Source organism: Pinus tabuliformis, chromosome 8 (assembly GCF_031772625.1).
Source record: "Pinus tabuliformis cultivar Carrire ecotype Pingquan chromosome 8, CPIR1, whole genome shotgun sequence".
NCBI lineage: Eukaryota > Viridiplantae > Streptophyta > Pinopsida > Pinales > Pinaceae > Pinus > Pinus tabuliformis.
The window spans coordinates 1172820300-1172840082 of NC_142294.1; the positions used below are offsets into that span (position 1 = coordinate 1172820300).

The window sequence follows — 19783 nt, forward strand, 5'->3', positions numbered from 1 at the left end:
CTTTTTCTGACAAGAAAAAAATATCCCTAGTATGTAGTCTTAGCTTATTTAAAATACAATAAAAAATATAACCTATTCCTTATTATTTTATTTAGAATTATCATATCGGATTACAAATCCCCAATTATTTAAAATACAATTAAAAAATATAATCCATTCCTTATTATTTTATTTAGTTATAATATCTAATTAAATTTTTATTATAACATATGAATACCCTAACATAATATTTTACTGTGCAATATGCAACTTGACTGGTTTTGCCTTTTTCCCATCAAAATCCAAGTTGTTTTTTATTTTTTAAAAATGGGACGTCCAAATTTACTTTAAATAATTGCCGACAATTCAAATTATTGACGCCAGCACTATCATTGTTTACATTATTCATTCCACAAAATAATGTTTATGATTCTTTGTGCACTAATATAATTTAATCAGATAAAAATAAGCACTGTGCTTGTTTTTATTTTTAAAAGTATTTGATTCAACTTTGATTTTAATTTATTAGTTCACAGACAATCTTTTTGTATAAATAGTTACACCGTGAATGTGACAGCTCACGTTCTAAATGGTAAATGATGGTGCAAGACTTGTATCTGGTTTTAAATGTACGAAATGACCTGCTGAGGTGATAACAGTACTTAGCCTTACCAAAGGGTTAGGCTTACTAATCAACAAATTGCCCATGTGAAATTTAAAGGGTTTCAATTTCTTGTGGTTTTGTTTTACGTGGAAGGGATTATATAAGAATTCACTGTGCTCAGTAATTGCTTTCAGGTTGATATTTGTGAATGGGGAGTTGATAGTATTGCTGCAGGGTTCACTGTGCTCAGTACTTGCTTTCAGGTTGACATTTGTCAATGGGGAGTTGATACCATTGCTGCAGGGTTCACTATTGTCAGTAATTGCTTTGAGGTTGATATCTGTCAGTGGAGAATTGGTACTATTGGTGCAGAGTTTACTATAGTCAGTAATAGCTTTGAGGTTGATATTTTTCAGTATATTTTTGCTGCGGGACAAGAGCAAATTAATGGTCGTATGTAACGGTGGAGATTCTTAGATTTGGGGAGGCTGGACGAATAAACGCTGATCTAAGGTTTCATTGGATCCATAAACATAACTAAACTTGGTGTGGGTGAAGATGGAGGTGGTAGATATTGGCCAGGAACATGTACAGAACCATAATTCTGATCTTGATGATGATGAAGGAACTTCGACATCTGTTGACGCCGAGGATGCTTGTGCTCAAGAGGTTGGTTGTCTTCTTACGCCTATTTCAAAAGTCTGTGAGCTACTAAGAATGCTATTTGTGTGGTAAATAAATTGTGCAACCTTGCATGAGTCCATAAATAACTTTGCTGTCTCTTGGTTAGTTGGTAAAGCTGGGTGTTTGCTGTCCCTACCAAGGTTTAATTCCCAGACACAATTTCATGCCAAGTGGTCCGTTTCATGCTGTTGGGTTGCTCTGTGACTTTACTCTTGAGGTCCCAAATATGCAAAATAGTGCTGCGGGCCTTGTTGTTTCAGTTTACTTCAACTGGCCCAGGTTTGATACCCAATGTTCTGATGCTTGCAGCCTTTCTTAATTACCTAAGAATCTCCAAGACACATATACCAGGTGATTGACCCCACCCTGGCCAAAAAGGTTGGAGTTTATGTTAAAAGATAGTGCACAAAACTAATTCTTTTTGTTTTTGCTTTTACAGTAGTTCTTCTGGGAAGGACTGTTTTGCAGCTAAGGATCTTACTGCTGTCCATAATTTATTTTATTCTCTCTATTTGTCAATCTGTCTCTGGCTGATTTCCATTGTTGAAATTTGGTTGACTGCCTAGAATTTTGAGAAGGTCCTTCCCAGAATATTCTCTTTACCTGGTAATGTATTTTTGCAAGTTGTCTTTAGAGAATGATTGAGAGATACTGATGTTAGTGAAATCACTTGCTTTTATAGTTCATGCCATGGGAATGAATTTTACTTATCCACTATATTCTGCAAGTATTTGGTCATTTTGCTTTGTTATTTTTGGTAGGCAAGCGACAGCACCCGTGGAAATTCTTTCCCAGTTATTATCTACAGTGGACAATGGAACATGACTTCCAACTCGTGCCTGTTCTTTGGGTTTGTTATTTAGACAAGTTTTTTTATTTTCTCTTTTTCTTTTTTAACTTTTTGGTTAAATGCTTTTTATATTTACAGAAATTATAGTACAACAATGATATACAAACTGGTGCGAGTTTACCTGAAGGACAAGGAAAAAGTCTTTAGGTCAGACTGCACTTCAAACGAACAACGTTTTGAATCTCTTCCAAGGAGAGTGCTCCTAGCTTTAAACTGGACATCTAACTCATCAAAAAGACACTCTCCAAAAGAGAGATAGAGAACAAAGTACCACTGAAAACTTCACAATGAAGTTTCCACAAAATATACAATCTGACTGCTCAAATATAGTGCCAAGCATCTCTAAAATGCAGTGTTCCATGGGGATGCGTTCCCCAGAGTGGGGTGCTGTATTGTCCCTTTTTCTGGGCATTGGGAACAAAGAGCATCTCAGTAGCCTAGGCCACAAATTAAAATTAAATTGCAGACTATGAGGGAATTAATTAAAAGTGACTAAGAAAAGAGAATATTATAAAGTCACTTTACTAAGAAAAATGATGACCCGTGGTATTCGAATTTCGGACAACCCATGGTATTGACCATGGTATTTTGATAAGCCATCATAATAAAAAGAGAAGCAAGAGCTCATCTGTGGGGATGTGTGGATGATTTGGTTAATTGATTTTGTGGGCTCATTGAGCTTTGTATGGGGGTTGGTAACCCTAGTGTAGATCTTCTTTGGGGGTGAAACTATCCTCCCTAGGGATATTATAGTAAAACTAGTTTCGATGGTGAAACACCCACCCTAGCTAGTCAAGAGGGAGAACCACTTCAGGTTCTCCATTGGTATTTAATGAAGCAAGGAAGATCAAATTGCAATAGTCTCTAGGAGTCCGAAATTTTGCAGAAGCTCACATCACCATCAACCAGGTTTCTAGTAAATCAATTTTGGCATTTAGAAAAGGTTGTCAAGCATGTACTTTCTTGATATGATCAATAAAATAACTGGTTGAGTTTATTGCTACATATCTCTGCCTCTGGTTGATTTATTTTGGTTAGCAAAAATATTTTTTTGTGGAAAATTTCTGAAGAAATCAGAAGAGAAAAATGATCGAAATTTATAAAATAATTACAAAGGAATATTAAAGTGGTATTAGAGCTAGTTTTCCAACTAGCTTGAGGGGTTTAGCGCAAGAGGCTTATCATCTTTGCCAAGTGAACGTGAAACTTTGTTTCAAGTCGAAACCCTAGTGCAAGGAGTCCAAATAATCTTTGGTTGTCATGGGATGAGTTTCTATACAAGTGTTGAGGGTCACACTGAAAACCCTAGCATGATTTCATTTTTGTGGCAAGCTGAGTTGTTTGGTTTGAATTTAGGAAGACAAGACCAAATTGTTTGTTGTGTTGAGGTGAAGTTGAGTCCCATTGCAGGGGCTTGAGTTCCTTGGAGAAGCCAAGAGCATTTACCCTAAGCTAAATTAATTTCCTCTTGTGGTTTGAGTTCAACCAGGAAGATTGAATATTGTGGGCAAAGGAAATTCAAGCATCCGATATCCCTTAAGAAAATGTGGCATTGGATCTACTGACTGCTTAGACAATCAAACCATTCATATTGTCTTGCACTATTATGGAGATGTATTCCATGCGGGAGTAATTAAAAATACCATGGAATCGTCCTACTATAATCAGACCCTTCAACTAGCCCAAGTCTTTGACAATTCCTTAGTCTTCAGCCTTTCGAGAGGGGACAATTCTTAACTGTACACACAAATCTAGAATGGCTCGATTGGGGAGAAACAGATCGCCACCACTTCTTCTATGATGTAGAGGGCCGCGTTGTTGAAATTACGAGAGCTGAAATTTCATTTTATACCTAGGCAGAAGAACGAGCCATTAGGGCCACGATTGAGTCCTATAGGCAGCTAAAAAATTAATCAAAAGAACTGAGTTTGTACCAATAGTTCGAGTAGCTTTGGAGAGGTTGAAACTGTGTAATTGAAGGGTTGAATTTTATATGGAGAAAGTATGAATGTTGAGCTACTCATCAGGTGCCGAACCCTTTCTTGGTTGCAGTGGAGTCTTGGACAAAAAAAGAGTAGGTCAAAATTGAGGGCAAGAAACCCAGGGCTGATTTAGCGGAAATTTGTGGCATAAACCCTAGCCATGAGTTTTGTGCAGGATTTTGAGTAGGGTCGAGCCAAAGATAATTTCGTGGGTTAAATACCCTGTGAGGGTTGAGTTCCTTGTTGCAATGCATCTCCATTTGTGAAGCTCGTGTTATTTCAACTCGTCTTTAGTTCTAGGTCGAGTTCACTGTGAAAACAAAATTTTGGAGTATTCTAGGTGACCCAGGAGGATACAACTCGCATCAAACTATAGTTCCAAGTTCCAAACCCTTGTATCTTGCAACCAAGAATTAGCATGTAAATTGTTGATCATGATTAATAGTAATAAATAAATGGTTGAGTTATTTGGTGTTTTCTTGTGCTATGGGTAAATAATGTTAAATGTTCGAAGAGCTTTCTTGGCCTTTATTGGGTAATCTTGCTAAGGGAAATTGTAGTTTGTAATTTTGCATTATCTATGTGTAATATGTTTGTAAAAATGTACACAAGCAAACCCTTCTCAAAAGGAGTCCATGCTGCTCTTCAACACCAACAACTAAGGGACCTACAAAAAGAAAAGGAAGCAAGAAATTGGTTGTTTGTACTGGGGTCACATTTGAAGTTTATGAAGATAGGGGATGTCCTCTCTAGATTAGGAAAGTTAGACACATGTTTGACCAAGGTAGAGCAATCTGATTGGAGGATATTGAGTTGGGCCTTGAAGCCATCAATGCTTTCCTTGATCTAGCACAAGTTTATGGAACACCCTTGTAAGGAGGTAAGACTTGAAATTGCTTCTTGCCTTAGTGAGATCACAAGGATAACTGCTCTTGTTCCCCCCTATAATGATGACATTTTAAGAAAGGTTCTATAGTTGATGGTGGAAAGCTTTCAAGGGTTGCATGATTGTAACCAAACACCCCACCTTACTCTCCTAGTGGAATGAATGTCATCTCTAACCCAATTCCTCTTGTAGCAGTTAGAGAGATGGGATTACATTTTTTTGTCTCTTAAATCCTTTACTCCTTCCACAATCATTTATACATTTGTTTATTTATCTATTTATAATCATTTATTTATCTGGCCTCTTGTCGTAGTCTCGACGACCAAAGTTCATATAATACCAACCAATATATATATATAAATCAACCAACACCCAATCACGTGGTCGACGCTGGACCCTAGGCCTTACATTACATCACCGGAGCCTATTGCCAATGGCCACGTCACCAGCGTTCTATGGGTCCTACCATTCCCAGTCCATGGAACCAATAGAACTCTACCATGAGGCCTCGATCTAGCAGACCCCACCATCAACTAGCTAATCCAACAATCAAGATTTGCTGTGGTAGATCTACAGCTTGCGCGGGGGGTCAACCCCACGCCGATGCCATAAGGAGGGGGGGTGTGATGCAATCCCTGTTGTCGATCATAAAATTAGATCAATGGTGTGCGTGGGGGGTCCCTTTCCCCCCGACATCACCCCGGGGGGGCGCGCACACCGTCAGATCACTAGTGGTGATGCTCCGCCGTCGATCCACGACCCCACTCGATTCACATAAATACTCTGCACTTTTTGGGCAGATCTCTGCACAAAATATAGGAAGGGGTGACCCCCCCCCGAAATGAGCGGTAAGTGCAAACCACCGATTGTCAGATCTACGACCCATGACCATTCCGATAGGGTTAAGCCATACCCCTAAATTGCCAAGGCACCTCTCAAAATAGGTAGTTTCCAGTTTCCAAACCCGCTTACGGTTTCTATTGACGACCTCATGACATTAAGAGGGCCCCCTTGTCTCCGACCGCCACATCATCTCGACGCTTTTACCCTAGCACTCTTTTGGCTACCCTTCATGCATGTTCGGGATGGGACCTTCGGGACAGGTGGAGGCTATGGGCCACCTCGTTGTAGACTGCAGCTTCCGATTAGCCCACGTGGTTGTAGCGCCATGTCATCCTGACGCTTTCGTTAAGCTCCACTCTTTAACCAACAGGGCGGGACCCTTCGGGACACGTCATCTCGATGCCTTGGTCCCGACTCTTTCCTCCATTGCATTCCCTTATACCTCTTGGTGGGAATTGTTACCCACCATTTTGTGGGTGATATCCCTAGGCGAAATTTTTTCTCTAAGATGGTCCTTAGCTGGCAGCCAACAACCCTTTGCAGCCACCAACTAGCTCGTTGTGCCATTTCTCCACCACCTGAGCCAGTTATGTGGTCCCTCACCCATCTGTCATGATCGTATGTTTGAAGGTGGGCCTCCTGAACCCAAAGGTATGTCTTGTAATTTGGTAATTGAGTATTGTAGTTTGCTTATCATGGACACTTCTGGGCATGGATTAATGTGGTGATTCGGTGGAAAGAGTGGGCTAGGTTTGTGCTCTTGTCCCCTAGACCTCTTTTGGATGTTAACCTTGGATCCTAGTCTCGCGGGATCTCTTTTACCGACCCTTGGGATTTAGGGATGGTGCTACATGGGAAAACCTAATTTTGGTTGCGTGGTTCTACTCCCTCATCCATATATATCAACCCCCTTCCACTCATTATAACCCAATGCATTATTTCTCCCACCTGGGTCCACATTCCTCCACAGGGTCCACATAGGGCTAGCCTTTCCCTTCCCCTTGCCCACACCTTGGGTCGGGCTTGGAATGATGCCCCATAGGTTGATGCAGCTGAAAAGAAAAGTAAAAGTATGATTGGCCACATTCAACAGGAAAATGTACCACAAAATGCAAAAAATGCCTGGGACAAACACATTTAGCATGTGGGCAAAATCCAATACATGAGCTCTACCCCATCATCATGGCCATCACCCTTGTTCCTACAGGCCCTAGATGAGTCTCCTTTATCATTTAGGAACCCATGATTGTCCCAACCCCTGGTGGACAATGAACCGCCCTACCTTAAAGGGGTTATCCGTTGCTATATCTCACACATCATGCTCTTATCGCTTGAGCCCCAAGCAGTGAATTAAAGAAAAATCATAAAAGGCAAAAGGCATATAAAGAAGGTTGGAAAAATCCTCATGTACCATTATTGCTCCCTTCTATACATTATATACCCAAGTGTGGGCTTCCCTTTTATTAGCTACCCTTGTACCCCAGCATGTGGCCTGGGGCTGCCCCTTTTCATCCCCTACTCCATTCATATATTTATCACATGCCACCACCCTCTAAAGGATGTACCTTGGACATACTATCCCGTTTAGAAGTAGAAACCACCTAATAGGATACTTGGTTAACCCCATTTGGAGCTCGGAGACATTAGCACATGCCAGAGCCCACTATGGAAGCGCATGCCATTATGAAGTGCCCACCTGTTTTCTGTGGTTTAGTAAGCTCTTTTACTCGATTTCCTTGATGACTTGCTGTACTGGAAGGCTAGGGGATGCATTGGATTTTATGCAGGATTGCAGGTGGTCTCCATTTTGGGTTTAGCCTCCCTATACGGGGTCCTATCCCTCCAGAGGGTTACATTGGCACATGTAGGGTGTGTGTTGAGAGCCACGGGTCTTCACAGCAGTAGACAACACTCCATGGATCCCTAGGGATGTTCAGAAGTTGCTTGAGATTCACCTATTGGACAAGGAAGATGCACCTTGGTTCACCTTTGCCCAGCCAGCCCCACAATTGTACCATGCACTTGGTAGATGACCCAGGACTTGTATATTAATGTGGTATCACTCACACCATCATCTGAGCCCTTACAGATGGTCTACAAGCATCTTCGACTTACTTGGAGACCCATGAGGTCACTTGTGTGCCCTCACACCCATTGGGAGCACTACAGGTTTATTATATGGAGAGCAAGGGGCCAATCCCTTGTCCATTACTTTTGGGAGTCCTATTCATCATTATGTCACTTATGGACTTCATCAGGCTTCTTAGAGGGCCCAACGACATGTATTATTGATCATTCGACCTCTTGAGAGGCTTATTATTTTGTTTATGAGCTAGTTTGGTGGGCTTGTCACCAAAAGTTAGTTATTTGCACATTATTTTTATTTTAGGGGCTAATGTAGGCTCAAGTAGCTAAATCAAACTCATTAGGAGTGTATAAATACAAATGATGAGAGTTCATTTCTCATCATCACTTGGATTTGGAACTAGTATCTCTTTAGAGATTTTCGCTATCCTTCTTGGAGGACGAATTTTTGGAGCATGGAATGAATTTTGATGTTTGGATAATTTTCATATGTCTTGGAGCTTCTTGATGGCAAGTTTTTGGATGGTTGGATATATTCTTATACATGTAAGTACATTTTAATATTATTTTTTCTTTCTAATTTTGTCACATTCATTATTGCTAGGATTTCGCTATACTATTATTTGCTACATCTCTTATGCAAAGTTGTGGAAATTTTGTTTCTGGATAGTGAATGCTTCATGTATGGGCCATGTATAATGAATGAATGTTTATTAGGGATGTTTCATTACTAAAATTCATCTTGACAAACTATTTACCTTGCAAAATGAAGCATAAAGTCCTTGAGGCTGCCTTTGCTGCTGCCCTAGTGCCAAGCGAAGTTGTCTTTGAGGCCTCCTTGACTTAGAAAATTCAAAGGTCCATAGTCATAATTCTACCTGACTCCAATCTCCCCAAAGGATTAGGCACCGGTCCACCCAAAGGTGATCACCTTAAACCTATTTTCCTTCTCCCCTTTCCTCTTCTCTAGGTCTAATCCTTTGGGTCACCTAGGGCATCAATTATCTCACGAGCTATCCATCCAATTCTACCTGAATCCAATCTCCCCAAAGGATTACACACCGGTCCACCCAAAGGTGATCACCTTAAACCTATTTTCCTTCTCCCCTTTCCTCTTCTCCAGGTCTAATCCTTTGGGTCACCTAGGGCATCAATTATCTCACGAGCTATCCATCCAAATACTTAGATTTTTGGTCCACAACTGCGTTGGTGTGTCCTCAAGAAGCCCTCTGAATTTCATGAGATTCCGATGGTGGGATCTTGAGATATCACAAGCCCTAGCTGGAAGACCTATTCGTTCCCTTGATTTCCCTTAGGCTAGAAACCTCACTAGGATCCTTGCATTGCCTTTCATTGAAAATTCATTCTTTGATCTCTTTCCCCTCCTTAATTAGGTCAAGCATATCATTCATTGCTAAATCCTATCCCCTTGGCCAAACCACGGGTCCACTTGGTCCCTTGTGGTCCCATGCACTATCAAGGTTAATTCTTCAAAGATCACTAGGAATCCAAGCTTTCACAAGAATTCCAAGGCTTAGGAACCTCAATTATAAGATACATAACTTAAACCTAAACCTTGAAATTCCCCTTAAGCCCTTTCTTGAGAGCTTTAAACCTTGCTTCCAAAGAAAGCAAGCCACATATATGAGCCTCTCTTGTAAATAGGCTTCTAGGATCACCCCTCACCCTATCATTGGTCTATCCATTTAGTGATCCTCATCATATCGGGTCTCCTCCCTTCGGTGAGTTCGTAAAGAGCAGGGAGCCTTAGCGAAGGTGACAGTGGGCTATTGCTCCATTTGTTGCCCTTAGCCTAGTAGTTGACCTTCAAGGATCCCCCTTTAGGACCCCTGCTAGTTTGAGCGGTAGCAGGGACCACCAGAACACGTCATCCCGATCCCTTCACCCCAGCGCTTCCCATGGGTGCTCCCCTTGCACCTCTAGGACAAGGCCTTTGGGACATGTGGAAACTATTATGAGGGCCCAACTCCTAGCTAGTGGGACATCCATCCACTTCCAAGTTGGAGGCCTAGCTGGGTTGATGCCCTGTCATCCCAACGCCCTTTCCTCACGTATCCTCATGAACGACTGGGAATTAGCCCGCTAGGTCAACTTGTTAAGTGGCCCACCTCTCAGCGAATGGCGTAACTGTTGGGCTAGCTTGGATGCTAGTGCATCCCAGTTGATGTTATCCCTTCCAACCCCCTTTGTGGTGCAAACTAAACTTCTGGGCTAGAGACTTCGAACACGTCACCTTCCCTTCGGCCAATAGCAATATGGCAAAAATCTCGACAGCCAATCTATGGCTGCCACGTCTAGGTTTTCCAATCTGACTTGTCTTATAGACTTATCCGAATAAACTTATAAACTAAGACCCGCTTGATCTTGCCGCAACATGCTCTGAGCATAAATTAACCCTTTGAACATGGATTCATCCATGGCTTGGCTGTGATTGGTGTGCGACCGACTAGACCTATGCCAACATTTTTCCATGGCCACCATGGCCTGTTAAGCACCCACTGGTGCTATCCTCTTGAGCTTGTGACACAGCCACTCCAACGAGTTCCCGACCCCTCGGTGTTCCCCGTTCTTGGATAGGAAATTCCACACATGTCGGTGTTGGAAAAATTTCGGTCGCCCTTTGCTATGGACAGGTAGTGAATTACTGAGGGACTTCCACCTCCCCTACCACATGTCAAGGAACCCCCAATGGTTCCTGGTGGCCCTATAGCTTGCAGCGCCTTTGCTAGCTACCCTATGGAGCTTGTCAAAGACCTCCATGACTGCTAAAAATGGAAGGCTGGAGTAGCCTCTACTGCGGAATCAAGGGTTATTATGGTTAAGAGAGGAAATGATCCTTAACATTAACACAATGCCTTGTAAATTGTAAAAGGCTTATAGCCAACATATGTATACAGACCCTGTCAACCAGGCATCTCCATTGTAACCATTATTCATAAATAAAAGAGATTCTTGTGTTGAATACTGTCATGGTTTGTTTCAGATCCTTATGGACCCTTTTTAATGCCTTCAAGGCTTTACTGTGTATGTTATTCATTCTGTCATATCAGAGATATATTCATGTATTCCATAAACACACCATTTCAACCAAAAATGCAACATGATCTTGATTATTATGTAAAGACTTTGCACATGATACCATTCAGAATCATAAGGACAGAATGTGGCAATAAACCTTGCTCTGCAACACCAGTTTGAGTTAGAAATGCAACATACATGTTCATTGCACATATAAACATTATTTCAATCGCAAAAATGCAACACATATTCGTTGGCATTGTAAATACACAAGGACACTTATCTTGTAAGATTTGGGCAACTGGGTCTAGAACAAGGACTCTCCATCCACCTGTAGATAGCTGCAGCCAAGCTCACTTGCAGTTGTCAACCCCGAGCCAGATTCCAGAGACTGAGGGGCTTGCTTCATGGATCAAAGCATCAACAACCAACTGAAACAGGGACTCCAAAAGATCTCCTTCCTCCACCCACCAACCACTCAGTAGTCAAATAAAACACAGGGAATCCAGAGGGTAAATCTCCTCCCTTTAAATAAAAACACAGTGGTTCCACCCACTTAGGGGAATCCAAAACCCACTGTACATCCAACAACAAGAAGGTTTCAGAGTCCCTCCCTCCAAGAATCCAAGGATACAATCCTCCATCCACACCACTAAGGGAATCTAGAGAAAGCCCATCTCCACCCTCTGGCTTTATAGGGACTCCAGAGGCATTGCTCCTCACTAAGGAGAAACCATCTGTATACCAATCTTGCCAACCAAATTCAATTCATTGTATTCTCTTCTCTTCTCCTTTGCAACTTTCCTAGTTGTTCCTCCTCTTCCTATGCTGTTCTCTGTCTGTGGGAAATATTCCATGAAGTCGAGCTCCTTGCTCTTTGTAATTGCTCCTAGATGAGTTCGAATTCCATTTTTTCTTTTGTTGTTTACTTTTCTGTGTTGATTTGGGGCAGCATCAGATGTGCTCTAGCCTTGAAACTTGGTGGAGAGGCTAAGGCACATGAGATCTCCAATACCCAGAAATGGTTTGGGCAGATTCTAAACAATTTGAGAGATATTAAAATAATTAATATTTTTAATGGAGTCCCTAAGTCTAAACTTAAGAAAAATAAAATATTAATGTGTATTAATATAAAACTGTGTTAGAATGATCCAAAAGTCATGGATCAAACCAGAATTAATCTTAGTCGTTGATTAGGGACTTAATCTTGGTCGTTGAATTGTCAACGAGAAAAGTATAAAAGGAGGCTTGAGGGTCACTTGGAGAACACACCGAGTTGATCAAGATTTCGATTTTCTGGGGCAGGGTTTGCTGAGGAAGTCAAAAGAGTGATCAAATTTGCAGCTGAGGGGTAGTGGATACAGAAGCAGAAAGGCAGAGATAGTATTAGAAGGATCAGCGCAGAAGTCGGGAGAGAGGAACGTAGAGCCAGCCAGGGTTCACGCAGATGCAGCAAGGAGCTGTGCAGTGCCTCAGAGAGCCAGCGTGGGTGATGTAGAGGCTCTAAGGGTTGCCGCAGTGCCTCCAGAGGTTGACGCAAGGGTTATTGGGTTGATGCAGGGGTTATTGGGCTGACGTAGTCCCTAGAGGCAGACGCTGGGGTTTTCGTGGGGCAGATTAGAGCTAGGAGCTGTCGGAGTGTTTATCCAGGTTTTCAGCCGGAACATCTGTCTTCGACTGAGAGGTACTATTGCCGAGATTATTCTCTGTTGGGTGAGCCGGTTTTGGCACCCAGATTGTATTAAGAAACTGAATAATAATAAAACCCTCAGATAGTTGCACCAGTTTTCTCGCATTGGGTTTTTCCGGGGACATTGGTCCAAAAACAACAGTGTCACTTATGTGCTTGTTTTGTTTACTTCAGTTGATGATCTGTAATGTGTTGAGCATGTACTTGTATTTATTTTCAGTATTTACATGGTAAATAACATGTTAATTAATTAGAACAAGTAGGCAAAAATAAATCAGAAAAGTACATGAAGTGTTTCTAACAGTTAGACTTAGAAATTCCAACATGGTATCAGAGGATGGTTGTAGATCACAAGAGAACTGAGGACATCAGCTGAGTAGAGCAACAACAACAGAAAACAACTGTCTCGAGTGACAGAAGTTGTTCCTAGCAGAGAAGCAGCAAGGAAGGGGTGACGCAGTGCCTGTGTCATCAAGTTTGAGCCGGGAAGAGGATCAACGCAGTGGTAGAGGGGAGCAGAGTCGACCTACGTAGTGCCCAGTCATCTTTCTTAGTCAGGAAGGATTGACGCCCATGGCCAGGAGGTGCGGATTTTGCTGGTGTCGAGATTGCGCAGAGCCTAGAAGCTCTAAACTTCAGTATGCTGGGGCTTAGGAGGCTGTGGGTAAACTGCAGAGTGAAGCTAGTGTGGTATTGTAGTCAGAACAGTACCTAACAGGGCAAGACCAAGGAGGAGGGAGTTGCTACCGAGGATTTCTAGCCATGAAATCCGGATCATTGGTGTAGCTACACTAACAATCGCAGTGGGGGCATCTCGACGTTGGCAGAAGGGTTTCCAGGAGGGAAATCGAGGCTCAAAGGGAGTCACACTAAGAACTTCCAGGAGGGAAGTAGAGGAGAAGCGAGATGGTAGTGAATGGGGTAAGAGACCAGGACAGACTGGACGAAGCGTCAAACTTCGTAGTTTGGAAGGCCAGAATCTTGTCCGTTCTAGATAGAAATCGTGTCAAGCACTTTGTCTTAAGGACGATACCGATCCCAGTTGACCCAGATGAGAACAACAAGTACGAGGAGGCAATGGCAAGGGCCAAGAGCATCATCCTTGACGGGGTCAAATACCATGTAGTACCACATATTGCCGAAAAGGACATGGCAAATGAGATGTGGGAGGTCCTAAAGAAATTGTACTAGCACACTTCTGTGTAGAGAAGGATGCTACTTGAAAATCAGCGGCAGTCATACCAGATGCAGAAAGGGGAGCAGATCGACACCTTCCTCGGTCGATTGAAGGAGATCTAGGATCAGCTGACTTCCATAGGGGCCACGCCGGATCAAGAATTGATGGTGAGAACAACCTTGAATGCAGTCTCTGAAGACTGGGAGGTGTTTGTCCAGAGCATACTGGGTAGGGCGACCCTTCTAGATTGGGAGGAAATGTGGGCGACTCTTCGCCAAGAAGAGATCAGAAGGCTGAGCAAGGTGGAAAACAACGACAAGGGAATTAGAATCAAGGAGGAGGATGCTGCCCTAGCATCTGAGGGAAAGCAGGAGAAACGAAAGAAGGACCTCTCCACGGTCAAATGCTTCAATTGTGGGGAACTGGGTCACTATGCAAGCCAGTGTTCGAGGAAGAAGAGCAAAGGAGAGGCTTCCGAGACTAAGGCCGCGCCAGCAAGGGCAGAGAAGGAAGTGGAGACAGATGATGACTGTGCCATGAGTGCTCATACGCCACTTGAGAGGAAGTCGGGGGACATCGAGCTATAGTTAGATGGACTAAAGGCAATGAGGGGCAAGATCCTTGAGGTACCCAGCCTCTTGGATTATACCTTGCTACGGGAGCCTCGAAGTATTGGTGGATGTCAGTAGAGACGGATGTAGATGGAGCGTCAAAGGGAGCTACAGTGCAGAATTCCCAGGACAGCGTGAGGCAGCAGAGCGAGATGCATAGAGTTGTTGCAGTAGCGCAGAGGTCCGAGAGGGAGCACTTGTCAGTGAGAAAGGGAGTTTTAGCATCGAGAGTGTCTCTAACCTGACAGAGATGTCAGAGTTGGGAGATCAGTTACTTACTTCTCAGTAACTGAGTTGCAGTGCAACAGTTAGCAATGGCAGTGCTATGGGAAGCACAATGCAAAATGATGAGAGGGATTGCAGTGCAGATGCAACAGTGGCAGTAGCAGATCCATGGGTAGCAGCACGGATGCAGAGGGAGTTGTTGTACAGATGCAACAGTGGCAGTGGTAGGGCCATGGGTAGTAGTACATGATGCAGTAGCTTCAGAGGATGTTGGGCAGCAGGCCTAGCATCAGCATAAGCACTGATGCAGGATGATCAGGGTGATACTCAGTTAGGAGTATTACTAGAGCACAGTCCTCACTAAGAGGGAGTGTTGATTTGGGGTAGCATCGGATGTGCTCTAGCCTCGAAACTTGGTGGAGAGGCTAAGGCACATCTCCAATACCCAGAAATGGTTTGGGTAGTTTCTAAACAGTTTGGGAGATATTAAAATAATTAATATTTTTAATGGAGTCCCTAAGTCTAAACTTAGGGAAAATAAAATATTAATGTGTATTAATATAAAACTGTGTTAGAATGGTCCAAAAGTCATTGATCAACGCAAAATTAATCTTAGCCGTTGATTAGGGACTTAATCTCGGTTGTTGAATTGTCAATGAGAAAAGTATAAAAGGAGAGTTGAGGGTCACTTGGAGAACACACAGAGTTGATCAAGATTTCGATTTTTTGTGGCGGGGTTTGCTGATGAAGTTGAAAGAGTGATCAGAGTTGCAGCTGAGGGGCAGTGAATATAGAAGCAGAGAGGCAGATATAGTACCAGGAGGATTAGCGCAGAAGCCGGGAGAGAGGCACGCAGAGCCAGCCAGAGGTTCATGCAGAGCCATCCAGGGCAGGCAACCAGGAGCTGCGCAATGCCTTAGAGAGCCAGAGTGGGTGACACAAAGGCTCTAAGGGATGACGTAGTGCCTCTAGAGGTTGACGCAGGGGTTATTGGGCTGACACTGGGCCAGGAAGGGCTGATGCAGTCCCTAGAGGCAGACGCTGGGGTTTTCGTGGGGTAGATTGGAGCTGGGAGCTGTCGGAGTATTTATACAGGGTTTCAGCCGGAACATCTGTCTCCGACTGAGAGGTACTACTACCGAGATTATTCTATGTTGGGTGAGCTAGTTTTGGCACCCAGATTGTATTCAGAAACTGCATAATAATAAAACCCTCAGATAGCTGCACCGATTTTCCCGCATTGGGTTTTTCTGGGGACATTGGTCCAAAAACAACGGTGTCACTTGTGTGCTTGTTTTCTTTACTTCAGTTGATGATCTGTAATGTGTTGATCATGTACTTGTATTTATTTTCAGTGTTTACATGGTAAATAACTTGTTAATTAGTCAGAACAAGTAGGCAGAAATAAATAAGAAAAGTACATGAAGGGTTTTTAATAGTTAGACTTAGAAATTCCAACATTCTGCACAGGAATTGACTTCCCATCCTTACTGTCAGCACTGCCATCCTTCATAAATTTTGCCCTGTCTTCGTTGTGAGTGTTTTCCAAGGCAACATGGGCTTGCACACTTCTTTTGCAGCCCAATTTAATTCCTAATCAGCTCATTAAAGATCACCAACCAACATTGTATGGTTGTCCAAAACCAGTTCAGATTTCTGCACAAGAAACCTCATTGATCCCAAGCAGGCAACCTCCTCCTCAACTTTGGAATCTGTGTCCCTTGACTTAGTCCCCTTTTTAATTTTTATTTTTTTGTAAAAATATTTACAATGCATTTTTCATGAGAGCACCATGGTTGGGGTTGTCACAAACCCCTCCCCCTTGAGGGAACATCGCCCTCGGTGTTTTTATGCTCATATGCAACACAAGAACAAAAATACAAACACATACTGTTTTATGGAGCTTTATATACACAACTCTATACAATATTTATAATCATGCGCACATTTGCTTTAACCAACAAATAGAATAGGTTAATTAGCTTTCATGGCATCAACCATTTCCCATGTGGCTTCCTCTGGCTCAAAGTGCTTTGTTAAATTGGCAACTAGGGCCAAACTCCATGTGGATCAGCTTATTTATGACAGCTGATATTTTTATTGGATCCCTCTCGTCGAGAGGTGTAGGATTGATCCAAAGATCATCCGATTCCGATAAGTATTTATGGAGATATGAATTTATTTTGTTTATATAATTATTACCAAGCCGACCAGCAACTTGAGTAGGCTCAGAAGCCCAATAGATGTGTCTATTCATCATCTACGTTCTAGTATAAATTGGTGAGGATTTGAAGTCATTTTAACACACATTCTTGGTGTGTTCTCCTCCTCTCCACGTCTTGGGTTTTTGGAGAAGGAGGGACACCTAAAATATACATTTGCTGATGCCCTAGCCGCAGTAGCTGATGCCCTAGCCACAGTTCAGTTGTGCCCTAGCCGCAGTGCAGATGATGCCCTAGCCGCAGGCTTATAAGAAGATCTAAATGCAGATAAGAGGAGACTTATGTGCAGCATGAATAAGCCCCTATACGCTGTCTCAAGAGGCTCAATCTGCAGATGAAAGGAGGGCTAATATAGACCCTAAATGAAGGCCTGAATCCGCTGTCTATTGACCCTATGCACAGCTCCTTATCCACAGTCAAAATCTGCCTTATCCGCAGTCAAAGAAGGAGGTTCCAGTCACCGAAAATGGAGGTCTCAAGCAGCTGTAAAACTGTGCCTTAAACCGCAGTCCAAACAAGGAGTTTAAGCTGCAGTGCAGGTGTGCCCTAATCCGCTGTCAAAGTAGGGCTAGTGCTGCCCTAGTCACAGTCCTAAAGGAGGTCATAATCAGCAGCAAATAAAGGAGGAAGGCTGTAGTTAAAGGAGACCTTATCACAGTATGAAAGGACCCTTAGACGCAGCAGGAAAGTGAATCTAAAACGCAGCAAGGTAACTATATTACAGCATGAAGGATCAATGATAATGTCACATTGCTGTAGGTGACAGCAAGGCTGTTTGAGCATGTTAGTATTGCTCCTAAGCTCGATTTAAAGGGAAGGAGAATCCGTTATAAAGAGGAGATTGAGGCTGCTATGTAAGGGCTGTTTGAATCACTGTTTGAAGGAACGTAGTTGCAGTCCAACTGTCCACTGCTAGGCTAGGCCGCAGGCCATAGCCAGCAGTTGGAGGCCTTTATCTAGTAGCTGCGTTCAGAAGGTAAGCAGCCCTATAAGGCAGCGTATCATTGGAGGATTGTATGAAAGCTAGCTGCAGTAATCAGGTGAACTGTGGGGCATGGTTAAGGTGTTGTGGCTCTCAGAGGGTGCCCTAACAAATGACCAGGTCTGCCATGCACCAGTCCTTATGAAAGGTACCAGATTAGCAGCCTTGACATGATCAGTGAAGCAGCAAAGGAAGGAGAGTCTCATGGAAGGAAAGCTTCAGTAATATGGGTAACTGACTGAGCTGTTCATCTGCTACATATCTTCAGTCCTTGGGATCAGATCTGCAACCTCATTGTGTCATCTTCAAGGTGAGGATCTCTGATGTCTGATCTCCTATTTGGCAAGTCAAGTATTGACTTAAAATCATTGTACTCTATCTCTCTCTCTCTGCTGAACTTTGAAGATAAAAGAAGATTTGATCAAAGGGTTTCCCCACACATTGTGGGGTTTGTCCCTGGCTTGCGCCATATCTTGTGTCCTCTTGTCTTGGCTTGTCTTCTGCGTTTTATATTTATGTTCTATCTGCAGTTTATCATAATGCTGATGTGATTGCCAATTGTGAAAATTTAAATAAATTGCTCTAGCATAGAACATACCAAAAATTAACCACTGCACTTTGACTTACTATATGGTTCGATTCCAGAGCATGAGACTCCTCTGGTCTAAAATGCACAATGGCTCTGGCTAGAAATCTCCCTTTGGTTCCATCTGTAGCATAGACCAATCTATCACATGATAACAATCCTTTACATACCTTTTAAGCAAAGAAACATGGAAAACATCATGAACTTTAATTGATGGAGGTAAGGCCAACCTATAGGCCACTAGTCTGATCCTCTCAAGGATCTCAAAAGGCTGACAATGCCATGGTGAGAACTTGGCATATGAACCAATTTTTAAGGAGCTCTTCTTGGGTTTGATTCTTAGATAAACATGTTCTCCAACTTGGAACTCTTTGTGCACCCTATGTTGATCTGCATAGAGTTTCTGCCTATCTTGTGCCACTTTCAAATCCTGTTTGATGGGCTGAACTTGCTCTGCCATTTCCTCGAGCATATTATGCCCAGTTACAGAGAATATCACTTGGCAAGAGAAACTAGTGAGATTACCTCACTCTACACTGTAAGTCCCGGTTGATCTGGCAACTGAACCAAGGAGTTCCACGACTACTTCTGCACTTCCCCTGTTGGGCCTGAATCAGCCTCTAAGGCTTTGCGTCACCTCTGCGGGAGATCAATTTGCCCTTTGGAGCTAGTTCCAGCCCTCTCGACTCAGAAACGTCAGCCTCCTTAGCAAATTCGGACTTCTGCGTAGGAGGCTCTGCGCTGCTCTACAGGGGGCCTGCTTGAGCCCGTTCTGGCTCTGTGTCACCCTTTCTGGCCTCTGCATTGCCTCCTCTGTGTGTCTCTCTGCCTCTCTGCTGACTATTCTTAGCTCCGAAGAAGATCCTCCAGCCAAAACACTCTCTACCCCTCTCTGCTTGATCACTACAAATCACTACGCTGCCTCTAGCTTAAGCAATTCGATGTGACTGATCAACTCTGTGTGTGTTTTCCAAATGATCCTCAAGCCTGTTGATTTGGGGTAGCATCGAATGTGCTCTAGCCACGAAATTTGGTGGAGAGGTTGGGGCACATGAGATCTCCAATACTCAGAAAGGGTTTGGGTAGATTCTAAACAGATCAGGGGATATTAAAATAATTAATATTTTAATGGAGTCCCCAAGTCCAAACTTAGGGAAAATAAAATATTAATGTGTATTAATATGAATCTATGTTAGAATGGTCCAAAAGACATGGATTGAGCCAGATCTAATCTTAGTAACTGTCTCTAGCCCAACAGGGAGGTCAGTTGGAGGATCAGTGCAGATGCAGTGTTGGGAGAAAGGACCAGCAGTAGCACGGAGGCAGAGGGAGCTGTCG

At 43.0% G+C, this 19783-nt stretch overlaps 1 protein-coding gene across 3 annotated transcripts in view; it reads left to right on the forward strand.

The window, feature by feature from the left end:
* The first annotated feature begins 704 nt into the window (after positions 1 to 704).
* The window catches only part of LOC149239530 (uncharacterized), a 285621-nt gene continuing 266542 nt past the window's right edge, over positions 705 to 19783 (forward strand). The window contains exon 1 of one of the 3 annotated variants that reach the window (XM_089373448.1): positions 705 to 1252. In XM_089373448.1, coding sequence (XP_089229574.1) covers positions 1142 to 1252 — 111 coding nt within the window. In that variant the 5' untranslated portion in view covers positions 705 to 1141. The remainder of the gene's footprint in view (positions 1253 to 19783) is intronic. The other 2 variants (XM_089373449.1, XM_089373450.1) reach the window with 2 other exon arrangements.